General features: G+C 41.1%; 1 protein-coding gene across 8 annotated transcripts in view; it reads left to right on the top strand.

Annotated features, from left to right (window-relative positions):
* The first annotated feature begins 506 nt into the window (after nt 1–506).
* Nucleotides 507–21,360, top strand: part of LOC137377711 (mitochondrial fission factor-like) — a 59,226-nt gene continuing 38,372 nt past the window's right edge. For 5 of the 8 annotated variants that reach the window (XM_068047665.1, XM_068047664.1, XM_068047662.1 and 2 more), the window contains exons 1-6: nt 507–612; nt 1,466–1,563; nt 5,617–5,829; nt 12,786–12,943; nt 13,870–13,958; nt 18,332–18,403. In XM_068047665.1, the coding sequence (XP_067903766.1) occupies nt 5,622–5,829; nt 12,786–12,943; nt 13,870–13,958; nt 18,332–18,403 (527 nt within the window). In that variant the 5' untranslated portion in view covers nt 507–612; nt 1,466–1,563; nt 5,617–5,621. The other 3 variants (XM_068047668.1, XM_068047667.1, XM_068047666.1) reach the window with 3 other exon arrangements.

Genomic DNA, 21,360 nt, shown 5'->3' with positions numbered 1-21,360 from the left:
GTCCTACTAAAGTGCAAATAAACATAAGTCATATGCACACTATGAGGCCCCTAAATCTTGACTCTACTAACCTATGCCTGGCTTTAAGACATGATGAAAGATCAAAAGGGTTCTCAGTTGCATCCCATATTTTCTTTTTCTGCTGCCAGTGCTCAAGACACACCAGGCAAGAGCTGAGCCAGAAGGAGTTCTCCATACGAGGATCTATTTCTGCTGCTGGTGCCCTGTGGATTGGAGTGTGTGACCCTGACGCTTCTCCAGCTGGCGGCTAAATTCAAACTCCAAGTGAGTGCAGGGTCGAATTAAGGCACTTTCAGTGAGAATAGACAGAACTCATCCGTGACCCGACTGAAACCCAAACGTTTTGAAACTCAACCAACGCTTCAACGCGTGCTCCGCGTTACACTGTCACGTGATCCGATTCCCCGCCCCTTCTGAGGCGCGGCTTACACCTAGAGGGCGGGGCTTCTTGACATCCACGTGGGCGCGCCAGAGCCAATCGGCTCGCCGCAAGAGTATTTGTGAGTCGCTGGAAAGTGCCGCTATGTGACGTCAGGGTCCAGGAATGGGTCTGAGTAAGTGGTGTTTGTGAGGTACTCGGAGGCAGCAGAGGTGAGTAATGTGCGGCCTGGGATAGTAGGAAATGGACCCTGACTCGAGGGGCTTTGCCTGTATCGTGTTTCTTACTCCCAAGGAGCTGTTACTGAGCCTGAAATGGGTAAGGACAGGGGCTTCAGTTATTCTCTGGTGTCTCTCAGGCATCAAACAAGTGTCTGGCGAATTGACATTGCAGCTGAGACAGCAACAGGTGCTGCATCCATCTGAGGGAGGTTGGAGCTTCACCAGCAGGACCCGAGAGGCCTCGAACTTCTAACAGGTCGAGTCGTGGTTGGGCCTGAGCTTCTTTACCAGTTACGTCAATCAATAGAAAATGTTTGTGACAGCATAGATTCTGCACGAACAAACGATGCTGCGATTCCCAGAAGACACAGCCCAACGGAGCATTTATTTGTAGTTGCTGTTCTGAGGTGATAAACTCAAGGGAAATGAGATTGCTTTTTCTGGTGAGGGGGTTGGTGAGAAGAACGAGGATCTTGCACATCCAATCCCGGCTTGACTTTGGAGTTATGTCAATTTGGCATTGCTCCAAGTGGAAACTACTTTGCAGTGATGCGAAGGCCAAAGTATAGCTACAGTCTGAGAGATCAGGTTGTACAGTACAGATTGAACAGTTATACATGTCGGTTCTGTACATTTATTGAAAACCGCCTTCTACTCTATCTGAGAGGTTGGACTCTGATGTAATGTTTCTGGCTTTATCTCAGGCATTCCCCCAATAGTTTCAACAAACCTTTGTTTTTGGTACTGTTTTAAATGGTGCTAGAAAGAGTGGTATTAAAAATAAATGTATATTAACAAGAAAATAAATGGCGGTAGTACTGAGTTTTATTTTTCCTTTTTGCAGTTTATTCTTAGGAAATTACAAGGAGAGCCACATGAAATTAGTTTCCATTAAAACTGCTTGAAGATACCATCCATTAAAGAGAGGAGGAGTGGTGAGAGGTATGGACACATTACTACCTGGAGAAAAATGTGCAAAAATCAACTCTAGAACATACATTGCATATGCTATACCTCACACAAGTTGCACAATTTTTTTCTCTTTGTACCAAATAACTACCTTAGAGGAAGTAGTCAGAAAAGCACTCCCTCGTATGTATTCTTACATACGAATTAGAAGTAGGCCCCTCGGGCCTGCTCTGCCATTCAACAAGATTATGGCTGATCTGATTGTAACCTCAACCCCACATTCCCACCTACCCCCGATAACCCCCCTGCATATCAAGAATCTATCTACCTCTGCTCAAAAATATTTAAAGACTGTGCTTTCACTGCCTTTTGAGGAAGAGTTCCAAAGACTCTGGGGGGGGAAAAAAAGTCTCTTTCTCTGTCTTAAATGGACAACTCTTTATTTTTAAACAGTGATTCCTAGTTCTCGATTCTCCCACAAGAAGAAACATCCTTTCCACATCCACCCTGTCAAGACCCCTCAGGATCCTAAATGTTTCAATCAAGACGCCTCTCGCTCTTCTAAACTCCAGCAGCTACAAGCCAGTCTGTCCAATCTTTCCTCATAAGACAACCCACCCATTCCAAGTATTAGTCTAGTAAACCTTCTCTGAACTGTTTTCAACTCATTTACATCCTTCCTTAAATAAGGAGACCGATATTATACATAGTACCCCAGAGGTGGTCTCACCAATGCCCTGAATAACCGAAGCATAGCTTCCCTACTTTTGTATTCAATTCCCCTTTCAATAAACAATATTCTATTAGCTTTCTTATGTAGGTGCTGTACCTGCCTGTTAACCTTTTGCTATTCTAGCACAAGGACACCCAGATCCCTCTACATCTCAGAACTCTGCAGTCTCACCATTGAGATAATATGCCTTTTTATTCTTCCTGCCAAAATGGACAATTTCACATTTTCCCACGTTATATTCCATTTGGCAGATCTTTGCCCACTCACTTAACCTATCTATTTCCCTTCGTAGCCTCCTTATGTCCTCTTCACAACTTACTTTCCGACCTATCTTTGTGTCATCAGCAAACTTAGCAACCACACCTTAGGTCCCTTCATCCAAGTCATTTATATAAGTTGTAAAACGTTGAGGCCCCAGTACTGATCTCTGTGGCACGCCACTCGTTACATTTTGCCAACTTGAAAATGACCTATTTATGCCTACTCTGTTTCCTGTTACCTAGCCAATATTCTATCCATGCCAATGTTTCCCCCCCCCAACACCTTGAGCTTTTATTTTCCGTAATAAACTTTGATGTGGCACCTTATCAAATGCCTTCTGGAAATCTAAGTACGGTACATCCACTGGTTTTCCTTTATCCACAGCACATATAACTCCCTCAAAGAACTCCAATAAATTGGTTAAACATGATTTCCGTTTCACAAAATCATGTTGACTTTGCCTGATTAGTTTGAATTTTTCGAAATGCCCTGTTATAACATCTTTAATAATAGCTTCTAACATTTTCCCTATGACAGATGTTAAGCTAACTGGCCTATAGTTTCCTGCTTCCTGTCTCCCTTTTTGAATAAAAGAGTTACATTTGCTATTTTCCAATCTAATGGAACTTCCTGCGATTCTAGGGAATTCTGGAAAATTAAAACCAATGCATCAACTATCATACTAGCCACATCTTTTAAGATTCTAGGATGATGTCCGTCAGCCCGCAGCTTCAATAATTTGCTCAGTACCACTTAGCTGGTGATTATAAGGTTCTCGGGGATTATAATTTTCTCAGTTCCTGATTTACAGCTATTTCTGGGATGTTACTTCTATCCTCTATAGTGAAGACTGATGCAAAATACCTCTTCAATTCATCTGTCATCTCTTATTTTCCATTCTTAATTCCCCAGACTCATTTTCTATAGGACTAACGCTCACTTTGTTCACTTTTTTTTTCTTTATCTATAGAAACTCTTGCCATCAGTTTTTATATGTCTAGCTAGCTTTCTCATACTTTAATTTGTCCCTCCTTATTAATCTTTTAGTCATTCTTTGCTGTTTTTTATATTCTGTCCAATCTTGTCAACCATCTTTGCACAATTAAATGCTTTTTCTTTAAGTTTGATACTATCTTTAACTTTTTTAGTTAAGCATGGATGGTGGGTCCTCCCCTTGGAATTTTTTTTCTCATTGGAATGTGTATTCTGAAATATCCCCTTAAATGTTTGCCACTGCATCTCTATTGACCTATCCCTTAACCTAATTTGCCAGTTCACTTTAGCTAGCTCTGCCCTCATCATTGCCCTTATTTAAGTTTAAAATACTAGTCTTGGACCCACTCTTCTCTTCCTCAAACTGAATGTAAAATTCAACATATTATGATCACTGTTGTCTAGGGGTGCCTTCACTATGAGGTCATGAATTAACCCTATCTTGTTGCACAATACCAATACCAATTTCACTGCTCCCAGTGCAAGCACAGTTATGCCAGGAAACTTGGATGTGCCAATTTTTCTCCTGTGAATGCCTTCCAATCAAAATGTAAAATGTATGTGAATGTACAATGACTTCTTATTCAATATGTTTGAGTGTGCTTTTTAAAAAAAAATGTTCAATATGAAACAATTGCATGAAAGGGAGCTGAGTCAGATGTTGAAGGCTGGCTGTTGCCCTATTCTTGTTTCTGTTGATCAAACCACCTTGCAACAAAATGCTTTCTTTATGCCACACACCTGTCTCAACGGAATGAATAGGCTAGAGACTGGCTCTCAGGCTTCCATCAATCAGCTTCCATTCACTGGCTGCGACCATGTGTGAAAGTCGTCATTCAATTTTCTCTTCTGTATGCAGAGAAAAGCAGTTACCATCCACTCCCCTTCGCACAACAGGATAGTTGAAATTACAAGCAAGAATCTACGTCCCACTTATCTGTTCGGGCTTCATTTTCTCCTTGCATGCCTTTGGCTTGATGGGATTGCCTCATTTATTGTGGCTAGGTGATAATGCATCTGATTAGTCAATACTTGTTAGGACCTTCCACATCATGCATCTTTAATCGGCAATGGAACTTGCTGTTAAAATTTTCCTGTAAGAAATAACATGAATGAAGTAAATGAAAAGATATCTCCCTAAAGGTGTATTTATATTAGAGTAGTTTTTCTTTGCCTCACTCTACAATTAAGAGTATAAATACAGTCTGAATCCAGAGTCAAGGCCAACATGCCACAGGAATGAAGTAGAGTGAGACATCCTAGAAGGGCTTCATCTGTATTTACACTGCACATGATTAGATAACATTACAGTGCAAGTGCGCCCGTAGGATTTTTGTATACCTGGGTACATGTCCCTAGGATTGTACAGAGATGAGAAATTTCTTTACTCAGAGGGCTGTGAATCTTTGGAATTCTCTACCCCAGAGGGCTGTGGAAGCTCAGTCATTGAGTGTGTTTAAAGTAGAGATTGACAGATTTCTAAATACCAATGACATAAAGGGATATTTGAATAGTGTGGGAAGAAGGCATTGAAGTGAATGATCAATTATGATCATATTGAATAGCGGAGCAGGCTCGATGGGCTGAATGGCCTACTCCTAGTCCTATGTTCCTAACCTGAGTTTCATGGAGGCCATCACATTAGTTGATTTTTAAGAAAATTCTGCAGCAACTTGCCCAAAACATTACTGATCATTGGAATAAAAAATGTTGCTATATCATATTGTTACTAGAAATTGTAAGCAAATTTACCACATTCTTTAACTCTCAAAATAGAACAAATCTTGTGGCAAAAAATGAGTATCGCACTAACTTTTCCTCCAAGTTGACTGACAACTAAATATTCAGCATTCAAAGATTGGATTTGGGAATTTAAGTATGTACTTAAATACTTTTCCCAATGTTGGTCTAAACTGGCTACTTGGCTTTGTGTAAGAATGGTTGATAAAACAGTCCAGATTTTCCTCATTCACTGTTTGGCCATTGCTTTACACTTGCCACTTGTCCAACCTGCTGAGGATTTGTAATTAAATATTAGTGATTATTATTTCATCACTCTTTATTTCATTTGGAAAGTGAAGTTGTACTTTGTCCTCCAGCTAACATGACAGAACCAGTACTTGCAGCACCTTCTGATTTGATAGACACCAGTCCAGCACCTTGTGACCTGGGTTTCATGGAAGCTATCGGTCAGAAAATGAGAATTCCTAATAGACTGAAAGTGACTGAGGAGCAAGGGGATGAAGAGAGAGTAGAAGATATTCAACTATCAACACTGCATATGCAGATTCCTGAAAGAATATCGATGGGAGGTAAATTATGCTAACATCAATTAACCATGGTCAAGGATACAGGTTTTTATATTCATACCCATGTTTTGATCCAGGTCTTTGTCAGTTAGATAAAGAACCCTTTTGTAATGGAATTAAAGTGAATTGCATTACATAGAATGTACAGTACCAAAATAGGCTATTAGGCCCAACCAGTCCATGTTTATGCTTGAAAAGAGTCTCCTCGTATCCCTCTCAATCTAACCTCATTAGCATAACCTTCTATTTCTTTCAACCTCATGTATTTATCTGGCTTCTTGCGAAATGTATCTGTGCTGTCGCCTCAACTACTCCTTGTAGTAGCGAGTTTCACCTGAATACACGCCTTAGTTTTTAATGTCCCACCTGCAATGGCAGTAGGATTTAAAAAAGAAAATGTTCTTGAGATATGGCCAATGAGCAAAGTTGCAGTTATTGCCCATCTCTAGTTGCCCTGAGACTGTACAGGTGGACCTTCTGATTGAAGCACTGCAGTATATAGAGTGATGAAGCTCATACAATGGCATTAGATAGAGAATATTCACCCAGCGATGATGAAGGAACAATGATACATGTCCAAATTAGGATTGCGTGTGACTTGGAGAACTTAGATGTGGGGGTATTCCCGTGACATTCTGTCCTTGTCCTCCTTATTGGTAGTCATTGCAGGGGAGGGAGATACTGTTCAAGTGACCTTAGTGAGTTTGTTACAGTACATCCTGTAAATAGTAAATACTGTACCACAATGAATTGTTTTAGATGGGGGTGGGTATTGAGTCCAGTGGCAGGGGTGGTGATCAAAAACAGTGCTCTGTCCTAGATGTTAGCAAGCTTCTTGAGCAGAGACAATACTCATCCAGGCAAGTGTTGAAAATTGCACCGCACTCTTGACTTCTGTCTTGTAGATGGTTTAGCAGCTTTGAGCGTCATGAGGTGTGCCACTTGTCGGATTACCCAAGGCTCTGACGTTGTAGTCAAAGTCTCAGTATGATTATTCCAGTTATGACCTTTTGGCAATGGTGACACGTAAGATTTTGATAGTTGAAGACTTGGTGGGGGAAATTTTATGCTCTTACCTGTGGTGGGTTTGGAGGCAGGGAGAGCATAAAATCGGGTGGGATAGTTGGGTGGGGGGGTGGTGATGTGGGGAAGAGAGTTGTTGACACCATCATTCAACCTCAGACAAAATTAAGTCCGGGATGGGAAGGCCTTCCCACCCCACCACTAATTGAGGCCCTTAACTGTACAATTAATCTCCAATTGAGGGCCTCTTCCTGCCACAGCCACAATTATCCATGCGGCGGGTGGCCCTGTCGTTGCATGGGAAGCACAGCATGGAAAGCTCTGCAGACTGCTTCCCGGCTCTGGGGGGAGGTGGAGGGGAACCTCGTTTAAAGGCACGTGCCTGAATGAGGGACCCAACATCGGGAAGGAGGTCCTGCTGAGAGCCACCCCTCACCCTTGCCTCCGACCCTCATCCCGTGAGACCTCTCCCACCCTGATCTACCTGAGGCCTGGTTCCAGCGATGCACCTTAGCCTCTGGTAGGTGCTCCTCCAGCAGTAGCCACCGCTTGTGCAGTGGTGCTTGCAGTCGCTGGCCTCTGGCCGGCAGGTCTTCCAGTTATGGGGTCCTTGATCCTGTGGAAGGCCCGCCAGTGTCCTCTGAAGTGTCTGGCATTAGATTCAGCAGGCCTTCTGGAGAAGAAGTGGCACTTCTTCCAGACCTTGAGACACCCGCTGTCAGAATAAAATTCCCCCCTTGATGTTGGTACTGGTAGAAGTTAGGGTGGTGGATGGGCTTTTTCTTGTTGGATATTGTTATGACTTGGAACTTATGTAGGGTAAATGTTAACTTGCTCTTGTCAGCCCAAGCCTTGATGCTATTGTGGACTACTTCGTTATCAGAGGTATTGTGAATGGACCTGAAGACTATGGAATCATCAGCGAACTGCTTACTTCTGAATTTGATGGACGGCAGGTCATCAGTGATATTGGAAATGGGAAGGGGAAAGTACAATGACCCAGATTTTGTGGTCACAGACTATCCATGGCCTTTGCACTGAAAGTTGAGACAATTAGAAATCTAAAAGAGTGTGGCACCTTCTACAGAGGATCTGGGACCAGGTTAAATAGGGCAAGCGACTGTGTATCTCCAAACCAACAGATTGAAGAATTCTTACTGAGACAAGCAGAGTCTGAACCAGAAAATGTAAGTTAGAATATTTAGTTCAATGCCAAATCATGTACTGAAAGTGAAATAGAGAGGGAAAGAAAGATGGGATTAAGAGACAGAAATATAAATGAAATAAAGAAAAAGTAAAAAAAAAAATTAAGTTTTTTTTTAATTTTTTAAAATCTCCAACAATAGTTAAAATCTGAAAGAATGAAACAGCACATTGGTAAAAGTTAATTTTAAGTGCCAGAGAGATTGATTGTAGTAATTAAGACTTATCACAGCAAAAGTCACTTGGATTGAAATGGACAAGCCCTAACTTTTTCAGGCATGTTTAGTGGGTATCATTTGCATAAGTACTCCAACTTCATGCTGTTGCATGTGTTTGAATGCTGAGTCTCTCAGTGAAATACTCTTATGAAGTTTTTGGAGGAGCAGGACAACTTGGACAGCCACTTGTTGATTTCCACATTTAAATGCGCATTTGCAGTAGCCAGAAGTTGCGGTCCAATTTACTCTTGAATAATGTTGAGCACTTATTACTGTTACTTTTACTGCAAAATCTGGTCCATTATACAATATTTTTATAACGGCAGTAATTATTTGTCTTTCAAACAAAATCATTACCAAAAAAGTTAATACATTTAGTCGCTATTGCAGGATCTTTATTTGGCCTTTGGTTTTTAAAATTGTTTCCCCTATTTTTTTCTGTTAGGTTAGGTTACAGCCATGGCTGGTAGCACACTTCCCTCTGAGTTAGAAGGTTGTGGGTTCAAGTCCTGCTCCAAAGACTTGAACACATACTCTTGGCTGACAGTCCAGTGCAGTGCTGAGGGAGTGCTGCACTGTCAGAGGCACTTTTGGCTGACATGTTAAACCAAGTCCCTGTCTGCCCCCTCAGGTGGACTTAAAAGATTCCACGGCACTACTTCGATGAAGAGTAGGGACATTCTCCCAATGATGTGGCCTATATTTCCTCAACCAATACCTAAAAACATATCTGTAAAGTGCTTTGGGACATCCTGAGGTTGTGAAAGGCACTGTATAATTGCAAGTCTTCCTTTTAAGGCTCCAAATTCCTCCACTGAAATGCTGCCTTGATATCAAGGGCAGTCACACTTCACCTCTGTAATTCAGCTCTTTTGCACACGTTTAGACTAAATTATAAGATTGCTTGTCCAACATCCAATACTGGATGAGCAGCAATTTCCTCCAACTAAATATTGGAAAGACTGGAACCATTGTCTTTGGTCCCTGCTACAAACTCAGTTCCCTAACTGCTGACTCCATCCCTCTCCCTCATAACTGTCTGAAGCTTAGACTGTGCGCAACCTTGGTGTCATATTTGACCCTGAGGTGAGCTGTTGACCGCATATCTGCACCACCGCTAAGACTGCCTATTTCCACTACTGAATAGCGCCTGCCTCTGCCCTGCTTTCGCTCATCTGTTGAAACCCTTATCCATGCCTTTGTTACCTCTAGCCGTGACTATTCAATGTACTCCTGACTGGCCTCCCACATTCTACCCTATGTAAACTTGAGGTCATCCAAAATGCTGCTGCCCGTGTCCTTAATTGCATCAAGTCCCATTCACCCATCGCTCCTGTGCTCACTGACCCACGTTGGCTCCCAGTTAAGCAACACCTCAATTTTAAAATTCTCACTCATGTTTTTAAATCCCTCCATGGCCTTGCCCCTCACTATCTCTGTAATTGCTTCCAGCCCCACAACCCTCAGGTACCTGTATTCCTCTAATTCTGTCCCCTTGCGCATCCCCAATTTTAATTGCTACACCACTGGGGGCTCTGCCTTCAGCTGCCTAGACAAAGTGATGCAAGGTGTCGTCAACAGTGTTATCAAGTGGCACTTAGTCACCCATAGCCTGCTCACCAATGCTCAGTTTGGGTTCCACCAGAACCACTCAGCTCTAGACTTTATTACAGCCTTGGTTCAAACATGGTTGAAAGATCTGAATTCCAGAGGTGAGGTGAGAGTGACCGTCCTTGACATCAAGGCAGCATTTGACCAAGTGTGGCATCCAGGAGCCCTAGTAAAATTGAAGTCAATGGGAATCGGGGGTGAAAACTCTCCACTGGCTGGAGTCATACCTAGGACAAAGGAAGATGGTTGTGGTTGTTGGCAGACAATCCTCTCAGTCCCAGGATATCGCTGCAGGAGTTCGTCAGGGCGGTGTACTGGGCCTAACCATCTTCAGTTGCTTCATCAATGACCTGCTCTCTATCAAAAAACCAGGCGAACCATCCGGCATTGACCTAGGCAGTGGAAACGATAAAGGTACAGTCTGCCCAGTTGATCTTGCAAAGTCTTCCACACGAACATCTGAGAGCTTGTTCTAAAATTGAGATAGCTGTCCCACAGTCTAGTCAAGCAACAGCCATACTCATTGAATCATCCCTTATAGCTAATGTACCAGACTCCTCCATCAGCATCCTTGGCTGTGTTCTGTCCCACCAGAGATGGTGGCACAGTGGTGTACAGTCAGGAGGAGTGGCCCTGGGAGTCCTCTGGACCCCATGAAGTCTCATGGCATCAGGTCAAACATACACAAGGAAATTTCTTTCTGGTTGCCCCTACTGCCCTCCCTCAACGGATTTAGTACTCTTCCATGTGGAATAACACTTGGCAGAAGCACTGAGGGTAGCAGGGGCACAGAATATACTCTGGGTGGGGGACTTCAATGCCCATCACCAAGAGCGCCTCGGTAGCACCACTACTGACTGAGCGGACCGAATCCTGAAGGACATATCTGCCAGACTGGGCCTCTGGCAGTTGGTAAGAGAACTATCCAGCACTAACAGATCCTCCACCACTCTGCATCTTGCCTAACTTAATGTTTGGAACTGCCCATGCTTTGGATGTTGACCGACCCAGAGAACCCACTGCAGGTGCATTAACAGTAATATTGCTTGTCCTTTCATAAAGTGTAGACGTATATTGGGGTAGACAGGTCTATTGACTTTTTTAATCTTCTCACCCCCACCTTGCTTAAGGGAAGGAGTTTAAAGATAGAAAGAAGAACTTGCTTTTTTATAGTGCCTTTCATAACCTCAGGACATACCAAAGCACTTTATAGCAAATGAAGTACTTTTGAAATGCATTCACTGTTGAAATGTATGGAAACATGGCAACCAATTTTCATACAACAAAATCCAACAGACAATGATGAGACAACTGACCAGCTAATCTGTTTTAGTTGGGTTGGTTGAGGGATCAGAATTGGCTATGACTCTAGCAGAACGCCCCTGCCCTTGTTTGAATATTACCAGGGGATCTTTTATCTCCACCTGAGATGGGGTCTTTTTTTAAATATCTCTGAAAGACCGTACTTCCTCGGTACTGCACTGGAGTATCAGCCTGGATTATGTACTCAAGTCTGTGTGGAGTGGGGCCTGAACCATTGACCAGAAAGTTAACGGGACCAGCTATATAAATAATGTGGCTACGAAAGCAGATTAGAGGCTGGGAATTCTGCAGCGAGTAACTTACCTCCTGACTCCCCAAAGCATGTCCACATAGTCAAAAGCCAGGAGTGTGATGGAATACTCTCTACTTGCCTGGTTGAATGCAGCTCCAACAACTCTCAAGAAGCTCAAAACCATCCTGGGCAAAGTAGCCTGCTTGATTGGCACCCCCATCCACCATCTTCAACATTCACTCCCTCCACCACCACCACCATGGCAGCAGTGTGTACCACGTACAAGATGCACTGCAGCAACTCGCCAGGGATTCTCCGAAAGCACCTTTCAAACCCGTGACCTCTTCCACTTAGAAGTACAAGTGCAGCCGGTGCATGGGAACGCCACCACCTGAAAGTTCTCCTCCAAGTTGCACACTATCCAGACTTGGAAATATATCGCTGTTCTTTCAAATGTTGCTGGGTCAAAATCCTGAACTTCCCTCCCCATGGGTGCACCTATACCCTATGGACTGCTCAAGAAGGTGGCGCACCACAACTTTCTCCGGGGCAATTAGGGATGGACAATAAATGCTGGCCTTGCCAGCCATGCCCATGTCCCATGAATGAATAACAAAAAAAAGCCCCTAAGCTCTGTAATTCCCTTTCTGCACCTCTCCACCTCTCTACCTCTTACCTCCTTTAAGACACTGCTTAAGACCGAGCTCTTTGATCAAGCTTTTGGCCATCTGCACTAATATTGCCTTATGTAACTCGGTGTCAGATTTTGCTTTGTTGCACTCCTGTGAAGAGCCTTGAGATGTTTTATTAAATTAAAGGCACTATATAAATACAAGTTGTTGAAACATTACACTCCGTTTTCTGATATGGGGCACCAATCTTTGTAAATTGCAGAAGATAAATGATAAATAAACAAAGATCTATGTTGGTTTATGAAGTTTTTAGTAGTTGTCATTGAAAATTAGCAGATCTCATGGTGCTGCATCTTGTAAGTTATTGCCATGCTGGTTTATAACCAGCACAACCTATTGCACGATACTATTCTGCTAAGATACAACTAGTCTGTTCCTTTAAGGTCACAATATCAAACTGCTGTAAATCTTGAATTCAGAGGTTTACTGCTGTTTAAGATGAGTTTTCAAATTGATAGGTGTTTGAAAATGTTCCACTCTGGGTTGGAATGAACCAGCATGACATGGCTGCCTTTAAAAAATTTTTTTGACACTTTAAATTGTGGCAGGTATACAGTAGAGGTATGACTTGTATAGCTAAGTGAATACTAATAGGCAACAGCAATAATTTTGTTTTAGGTTTGTTTTGGGTTTAAAAGAATGCACATTTCTCTTTAGAAACAGAAATGCAGGATATTGGAGCAAGACCGTACTTGTATGGTTGGTTCCACAACAATCCATTGATTACAGATCCTCCACCACTCAGCATCTCGCCTAACTTAGTGTTTGGAACTGCCCATGCTTTGTGTGTTGACCGATCCGAGAGTCCACTGCAGGTGCGTTAACAGTAGCATTGTGTCCTTTCATAAAGTATATAGATGTACATTGGGGTCGGCAGCTCTGTTGACTCTTTAATCTTCACTGAACAGAATGAGTTTAAAGATAGAAAGAAGAACTTGCATTTTTATAGTGCCTTTCATAACCTCAGGACATCCCAAAGCCCTTTGTAGCTAATGAAGTACTTTTGAAATTCACTCCCTGTTGAAATGTCGAGAAACACGACAGTCAATTTTCACGCAACAAAGTCTGACAAACAATCATAGACAACTGACCAGCTAATCTGTTTTAATGGTGTTGGTTGAGGGATCAGTATTGGCTACAACACCAGAAGAACTCTTCTCTTTTTTTTTTCAACAGATTGTTTTCGTCCACCTGAGAAGTGGTCTTTTTTTTTTAAACATCTCTGAAAGATAGAACTCCCTCAGTAATGTTCTGGAGTATCAGCCTGGATTATGTGCTCAAATCTGTGGAGTGGGGCCTGAACCTATGACCTTCAGACACGGAGGCGCGGGCAGGTGGGAGGGAGGAGAAAGAATATGATGTGAACTCTCCTTTGTCTATGTGTGCTGACTGAAGGAAGTTGTGTGGTGGCCAATGACCTACCAAGAGTAGAAAATGGAGTGAAATGTTCAGGAGTTATTCTTGTAAATTAAATCTGGAGATATCCATGTATGGTCTGTCTTTTGAAATAACTTACTTTCTTCTGGAAACAGTAGACTTAACTTTTTAAAATTAACTTATACCTATTCTGTAGCTATCTACTTTATCAAAAATTAATTCTCAGGCTGTGGGTGTCATTGGCAAGGCCAGTATTTATTGCCTATCCCTGATTACCCTGATAAGGTGGTGTAATTTCTAATTTTTGAAATGAATTCATCTATCAAGAAGCAAATACTCAGTACTGTATGTTGTTTTGTTACAGGTGGCCACCTCCCAAAATTCTAGTAGATCACGGACATTAAGTGAGAATGAAATTTGTCTATCGAATGTGTCCAGACGGCAGAGGAATTTGTAAGTACGACATGTTGACTTAGCCTGTTTGTTGTGATGTCATGCAGCCACTTCTGCACAGCTGGCGTGCCCAGAGACTGGAGTGGACTTCAGCTAATTGAGGGAATGGAGGGAGTCGAATATAGAAAGGAGAGTTTGATAACTTTACTGAAGCCAATGATCTTAGGATTTTCAGCAGCCAGATAATGAAGATCTCACTTGGGTTATGAATATTTTAGTCAAGTGGAAGAAACTTTATCAGACTGTTCTTCAGTACATATCTTCTTAATATTATAGGTAGATGTAGTGTTAGAGTAGTTTAGAAAATAATCATTTTACATCAGGAACTGTACTTCAGGCCCAGACTGTAAGTTCATTTGCAAAATGAGAGTGACCCAAATTCTAGTTGGCAATTCCACAGATAATCAGAGTCCTTAAGGATGGTTGGTTGGGATTTGAAAATGCTACATTCAAGAGCTGCTCTTTTGTCATTTGGATTTAGGAATAGTGATGAGGAAGTACAGAGAGATGAAACCAGCTCAAAATGCCAAAAATATTCCATTCTCCAGCAAAGGCAATCCTTCCTTTTAGTAACACAAAACAATTACTACAAAATTAACTCTACAGGTAAACAAAATCTACCAACAATTTTTGAATGTATTCCGTTTAGCCATTGAGAATTCCACCAATTCAAGACCCAAAGACTACTTTTTTGTTTTGGATTTAAAGAAAAGACAGTTAGAAATGTTTGAAACGCCGACAAACTTGAAATTTCAGTATTTGCCACTAGATTACCTGTCTGCCAGATAACAGCACAACCAGAGGCAATTTCTCCTTCTTAGATGTTATAAGTCTGTCTTGATAGCTTCTCCACCTATCCCCCAGCAGTTCATTTTTACAGCAGTGTGTTGCATTGCAACCTTCTCCATAACTGAAGGGCATGTTTTATGCCTCACTGCTAAACCCTATAAATAATGCTTTTTGTTATCACTACCGTATCTAACATCGTAGCTATGGAGCATTAACTCCAAAGCAACTGTTCAACCAATTTTTATTGAACATAAATAACTTTTTAATGTAAAAATAAAGCCTTAGATAGATGTGTAAAATGCATGCATCGACGACTTATCGTGGTGTGAAGTGCAAAAAGAGACACATTTGTATAGTGCCTTTCACGACCACTGGATGTCTCAAAGTCCTTTACAGCCAATAAAGTACTTTTGAAGTGTAGTCACTGTTGTAGGAAACGTCAGTTAATTGTACACAACAGGTTCCCACAAACAGCCATGTCATAATGACCAGATAATCTGTTGTGTTGATTGAGGGAAAGCTATTAGCCAAGAAACTGGGGATAACTCCCCTGCTCCTCTTTGAAATAGTACCATGGGATCTTTTACATCCATCTGAGAGAACAGACAAGGCCTCTGTTTAAGGTCTCATCCGAAACATGGCACTTCTGACGGTGCAGCACTCCCTCAGTGCTGCAGTGCAGTGTCAGCCTTGATTTTTGTGCTTAAGTTCTGGAGTGGGACTTGAACTCTCAAGCAGCTGACTCAGGGGAGAGTGCTACCAACTGACCCAAGGCTGACAAGTTGATGATTGCACCTTCCTTTGTCACTCACGCTAACCTCTCAGTCTCAGAAGTAGCTTCGCTGATAGGTTTGTTAATAAGCTTCCAATAAACTTATCAACAAAACTCTCCTCTCCTGTCTGCTGATGAAAAATGCTTATTACCTTTATCTAAGTGCATCAGTGAGCCATGTTGTAAATGTGCTATAATCATCAATTCATTCTAACAGATATCAATCCTTTTTAAAGGTGTTAGTTGACCTCAGAAAAATTATTTCCTCTGAGAGAAAACTTTTCCAATCCATCCGCAGGGCCACAAAATCAAAACCACAAAAAGAGAAATGGATAACAACAGTTGGATGGCCTTTTTACTGTTCATAGCATTTGTTTTTAAACAGGTGCCAACCATCTTTTATACATTTTATTTCTGAAATGTTTTGCTGTACCCCTCAATGTGATGATATTGCAAATTACTTGAACTGTATATGGGGAATAGGAACTATATCCCTGTACTATTCAATTGTTTGCTTTAACAATGCTATGCTTCTATCCAATCTGTAGGAATGATCACTCCAGTGGTCCAAAACATCCCTTCCCTTCACCTGGACCTGACCAGGCATCATTTTCAATTTACAATGTGTGCCGTGTATTTAGTCATGTTGGATACAAATTGTCAGAGCACTTAATGGAAAAAGTCAATCAGAAAATGCGAAGAAGGTGACCAGAACTGGCTTATGTAATGTCAAAAATGTCTTTGGTGCCCTGTTAATTTTCTTGAAGCTATGCATGAGGTGCATCACTTTGAAGCCTGTTAGATGTTAACAGTTTCCAGTAACTGCTTATGCATCTGGTTGTATGCTTTACCATCAAGAATTGTCTGACTAATGAAACACCTACCATTCAATAGAGTGCTTTGTATGGTGAAGGTTAACCATACTGCTGCTGTTGAATATTCATATCTGTAGTAACCCATGTTTTTATTCAGTATATGATAATTTGTGAGGGGAATTTCTGTGCTTCTGAGCACTATAGGGATTAAAACACTGTTCCACTTTTATGCCAATTTTTAGCTTTAAATACCCCTGACTAAGAACTGCATGAGCCAGATGCACAACCTGATCTTCTACGCCAGTAGGTCACTTCCACTTCTCACACCAGTCGTCCAGACCATTGAGTCTGCATACTAAGATTTTTATGTACTTTAAAGTTGCTTACAGAAGTCAACAGCATTGACATGCTGTGAAATAAAACGTGAGTGAGAGTAACAGTAGCATGATTCAGGAATGGTCAATGTCACAAGTTGTGTTACATATGTAGAGGTTCAGGATGTTGCTAATGAAACTTCTTTCTTCTGATGTAGAGGTTAAAATATTTCTTCCCCTTTTGATGGTGGCAAGGAATGTAGGGTGAACCACCCAATGATGTCTCTCTAGTTACTTTAATATAAACCATTTTTAGGACAATTACAATCAGCAGGAAATTGAGAAAGGAAGGCATTAAGAGACAATGGACGAGATTTTAACTCATTCAAAACCCAGCCACTGGGGTAAAATGGGGCCCAATGCCAGCAAACCACCTGGTTGAGGAAACTAACATAATCAGCAACATGTATCATACACTCCAATCGTTTAAAAACAGCAATACGTTTTGCACCCTGTTTTCACTACAGGTACTATTGTGGAAATTGGTGGACAGGCTAACTCTTTTGCATGTCTTTTGTAAAACTTGCTGTCTGTTAACTATCCAAAGTTTACTCTGTTGTGCATGTAATGATTTGCCAGTAATTGTTTTTAGGTTCCAACCTCTCAAACATTTATTGTGGGTTTTTGTATCTGGGTTTTCAGATGAATGATCAATTTTGAAAAATATTTTGTGAGTAGCAATATTCTGAAAATATTTAAATTGCTTTGATATCTTGATATAAAATATGATGCAATCCATTTTGAACTGATCGTTGCATATGGTAACACAAATGGGTAGGGCACTGGTTAAATTCTCCCCATGCTGCTGAGATTTCGATACCATACTGCATAGAGGTGTGTGTAAATGATGGATTTGCATTTACAAGAATGGCTATTTGGAAGGCATGTTATTCCTTATTAATTCTTGAACACTTCCTGGCATCCAGTTGTGAGCTACATTGGTTGAAGCCTGAGAGCAGAACAGCCTCTCTATTCTTCCTGTGGAGAAACAAGAAGTGCTGAGGAAAAGTAGAGAAATTACATATTCTCAGTTTTTAAAAAAAAAAGTGTCTACACTTTTCAACTATTTTAATCTACCTGTAATGATAGAAAGGAACCATGGAGAGTGAGATTTGAATGTACACACAATCTGGTGACACGGACACATTCAATACTTTGTGCTAAATATTATAGACTGGTCTGAGTAAGATAGTTTGCTGTTCTCGGTACTGATACTCTATACTGATACTCGGTACCTTTCTACTCTTGAGTTTCACATTCTTAGTTTTTTTAACTGTAAAATATGTGATGGGGCTGTAAATACTTGTGTAGGAATACTGTCAGTACAGTGGAGTGTTGTGAGTCAGTGTCAGTAACTGGGATGGATTTATCAGTGGCCGAGGTGCTATTTGTCCTCTCTTGCAAGTCTGTTTGTCTTTTAGGTGCAGAGTGGAATCGGTAGATGTTAGAGAAACTGACTTGCCACATTTTTGCCTGGGAAATTGTGCGTGGCACAGATCCTGTAAAAACAAGTGGGAGAAATAAATGAGGAATGACTAAATTCCACAGGGGCTTTGTGATATTTAAATTGTTGTGACTCAGTCTGGTATTTCTGTGGCCAAATCATTTTTTTTCCACTTTAAGGAATCGGTTCCATAACAAGCCCCTTACTGGCAGCCTCTATTCGGATATGACCAATCAAACAAGGAATCAAAGGTGATTGGCATGTTTTCTTTCTTGATGCACTTGTGTTTGCATTAACATGCTGTGGCACTAGTTTCATTTTTCCTTTCTAAAACTTTTATATCCTGCTGTAATGACTGAAATGACTGAGAAGACTCAGTGTAAACAGTGCTTGCATCTACCCTGCTGCACCCAGATTGGGCTGAAATGCTAGCTTCCATTCAAAACAGTCAAGTTGCTCTGGGATACATGCAGGCTGTCCCCGAAATGTGTCAAAGGTGGTTGAGAAAGAAAGTAAAAATGTAAATGTTCACTCGCTTGAGAGCAAAAGTAAGTTGTTAAAATTGAGGATACTTACTAAAAATGAGAATCTTTGCTTAAAAAAAACTAAATGCATTCTGTGCATGAGACTCCATGGGAGGAGATTTGTACGGAAAATATTCTCCTGTTCCATTTCCCCTCCCTGGATTTTCTTTGGTCCTCTGTTATTTCTTCTAGTTTACAGTTTTTCTATGGGCTTGCTATACCTTGCCTCCATCCTACTTCAGCTTTTCATCTGAACTCGTGTCTCCTTTCTTTCTGATCCTGGACTAATTTGAGTCCTTGGCTGCATCATACGTGCAGAGGCTTCAGCCATCATGCTCTTGTACTCTGGAGTACTCTTGCAGAAGTCCTCTGTCTTCCTAGCTCTTTCCTAACCTCAAAACCTACTACTTTGACCATACTTTTAGTTCCCTCACTTAACTTCTCTTTCCCCCCCCCCCCCCCCCCCCACACTGAAGTACCTTAGGATCTTTCACTATGTTAACATGCTATATAACTACAAGTTGTTGTATTTATAATTGGTATTAATTGTAATATAAGATTTGCCAATACCACTGAGGATATAAAAACTTCAAAGGGAGCTGGACCAGATGAGTTGGGGTAACGAATAATGAATCTAATTTAATGTAAGTAAAGGCTGTACACATTTTCGTGATAAAAGGATGCCCATTAATGGGAAAAAATTATGTGATTATTGGCCATTCAGTGAAGTTCCAATCAATATGAAGCTGTTGCCAACAGGACTAAATCTTAGTATTAGCTTATGCATTTCAAGAGCTACAAAACCCTGTAACTATGACAAATGGAAGACTTATATAAGCAGCCTAAATCTCAACATTTCACCAAAAGTCTCTGGTGTGTCAGCTTTGTGGCCACTTGAGAACAGTTCCTGTACATTGTATTTTGGGAAATTCTCTGCTGACTTGATTTTTCTGTGTTGGGGAGAATCCACATCACTGGCAGATGGCCCGTCTCTATTTACATGGATTCTTTGACAATTGAAGGATGCAATAAAGTAAAGTCAGGTGATAGAAATATAGATGCCCAAGCTGTGATCAGCCCAGATTTAGTGTCCTTTGTTTACTCGGGTACAAAGCCTTTGAAGATCTGTCCACTGTATGTTTAACCCAGGGAGAAGGGAGGCCTGTTTATCAAATGCTCAGCTTCTTTTCAGTCCTAAGGTGATGAATGAAATGCGATTTGATGGGTCTGTCCCGTCAGGAAGTGTTTTTCAGTGGATGAGCTTTGATTAATTTTAAATTAAATCCTTTTACTTTTCAGTTTTTGACTTAAATTTATTAAGATACCTTTTTAAAAAGAAAGAACTTGCATTTATATAGCACCTTTCTCATTCACTGAGACATCACAAAGCTCTTCGGAAATTAGTTACATTTCAAGTGTAGATACTGCTGGTTTGGTATTCCTCTATCTCAGTGGGATTTCAAAAGTAAAGAATGCTTATAATTATCGCAACATATCAACAACAACAACTTGCATGTTCCAGAATTCCTTAGATTCTAGAACAGTTCCCAATGATTAGACGGGTAGCAAATATACCCTGCTGTTTAAGAGAGGAGGAAAAGAAAAAATGGGGAACTTAAGGCCAGTTAGCCTAATATCCGTCGTAGGCAAAATGCTAGAATCCGTTATTAGGGATGTAGTAACAGGGCACTTAGAAAATTATAATGTAATTGAGCAGAGTCAACATGGATTTATGAAAGGGGAATCGTGTTTGACAAATTTGAGTTTTTTGAGGATATAGCCAGTAAGATGGATAAGGGGGAACTAGTGGATGTAGTATATTTTGGGTTTTCAAAAAGCATTCGATAAAGTGACACAAGGTTATTTCAGAAAATGAAAACTCGTGGGATTGGGGGTAATGTGTTAGCACAGATTGAGGATTGGTTAATGGACAGAAAGCAAAGTAGGAGTAAACGGGACATTTTCAGGTTGGCAGGCTGTAACTAGTGGTGTACTGCAAGGATTGGTCATTGAACCTCGTCCTTTTACAATCTATGAATGACTTTGAGGGAACTGAGTGTAATGTATTCAAGTTTGTTGACAGTACAAAGTTAGGTGGGAAGGTACGTGATGAGGACACAAAGAAGCTGCAGAGGAATATAGACAGGTTGGATGAGTGGGCAAGAGCACGGCAGATGAAATACAATGTGGCAAAGTGTGAAGTTATCCACTTGGGTAGGAAAAAACTAAAAAAAAATGTTTTGAATGGTGAGTGACTGGGAAATGTTTGCATTCAGAGGGACCTGGGTGTCTTTGTATATGAATCACAGAAAGTTAATGTGCAGATACAGCAAGCAGTTAGGAAGGCAAATGGAATGTTAGCTTTTGTTACAATGGGATTGGAGTATAGGAGTAAAGAAGTATTACTACAATTGTACAGGGCATTAATGAGGCCACACCTGGAGTACTCTGTGCAGTTTTGGTCTCCTTACCTAAGGAAGGACATAGTTGCCAGTGCATCAAAGGTTTACTAGACTGATTCCTGGGATGAGGGGATTGACCAATTCGAAGAAGTTGAGTAGACTAGGCCTATATTCCCTGGAATTTAGAAGAATGAGAGATGATCTAATTGAAACATAAAGGGACTTGACAGGGTAGATGCTGAGAAAATGTTTCCCCTGGCAGGGGAATCTAGGACATAGGGT

The sequence above is a fragment of the Heterodontus francisci genome, chromosome 15 (assembly GCF_036365525.1).
Source record: "Heterodontus francisci isolate sHetFra1 chromosome 15, sHetFra1.hap1, whole genome shotgun sequence".
Lineage (NCBI taxonomy): Eukaryota > Metazoa > Chordata > Chondrichthyes > Heterodontiformes > Heterodontidae > Heterodontus > Heterodontus francisci.
This window is presented reverse-complemented; position numbering and strand designations above follow the sequence as displayed.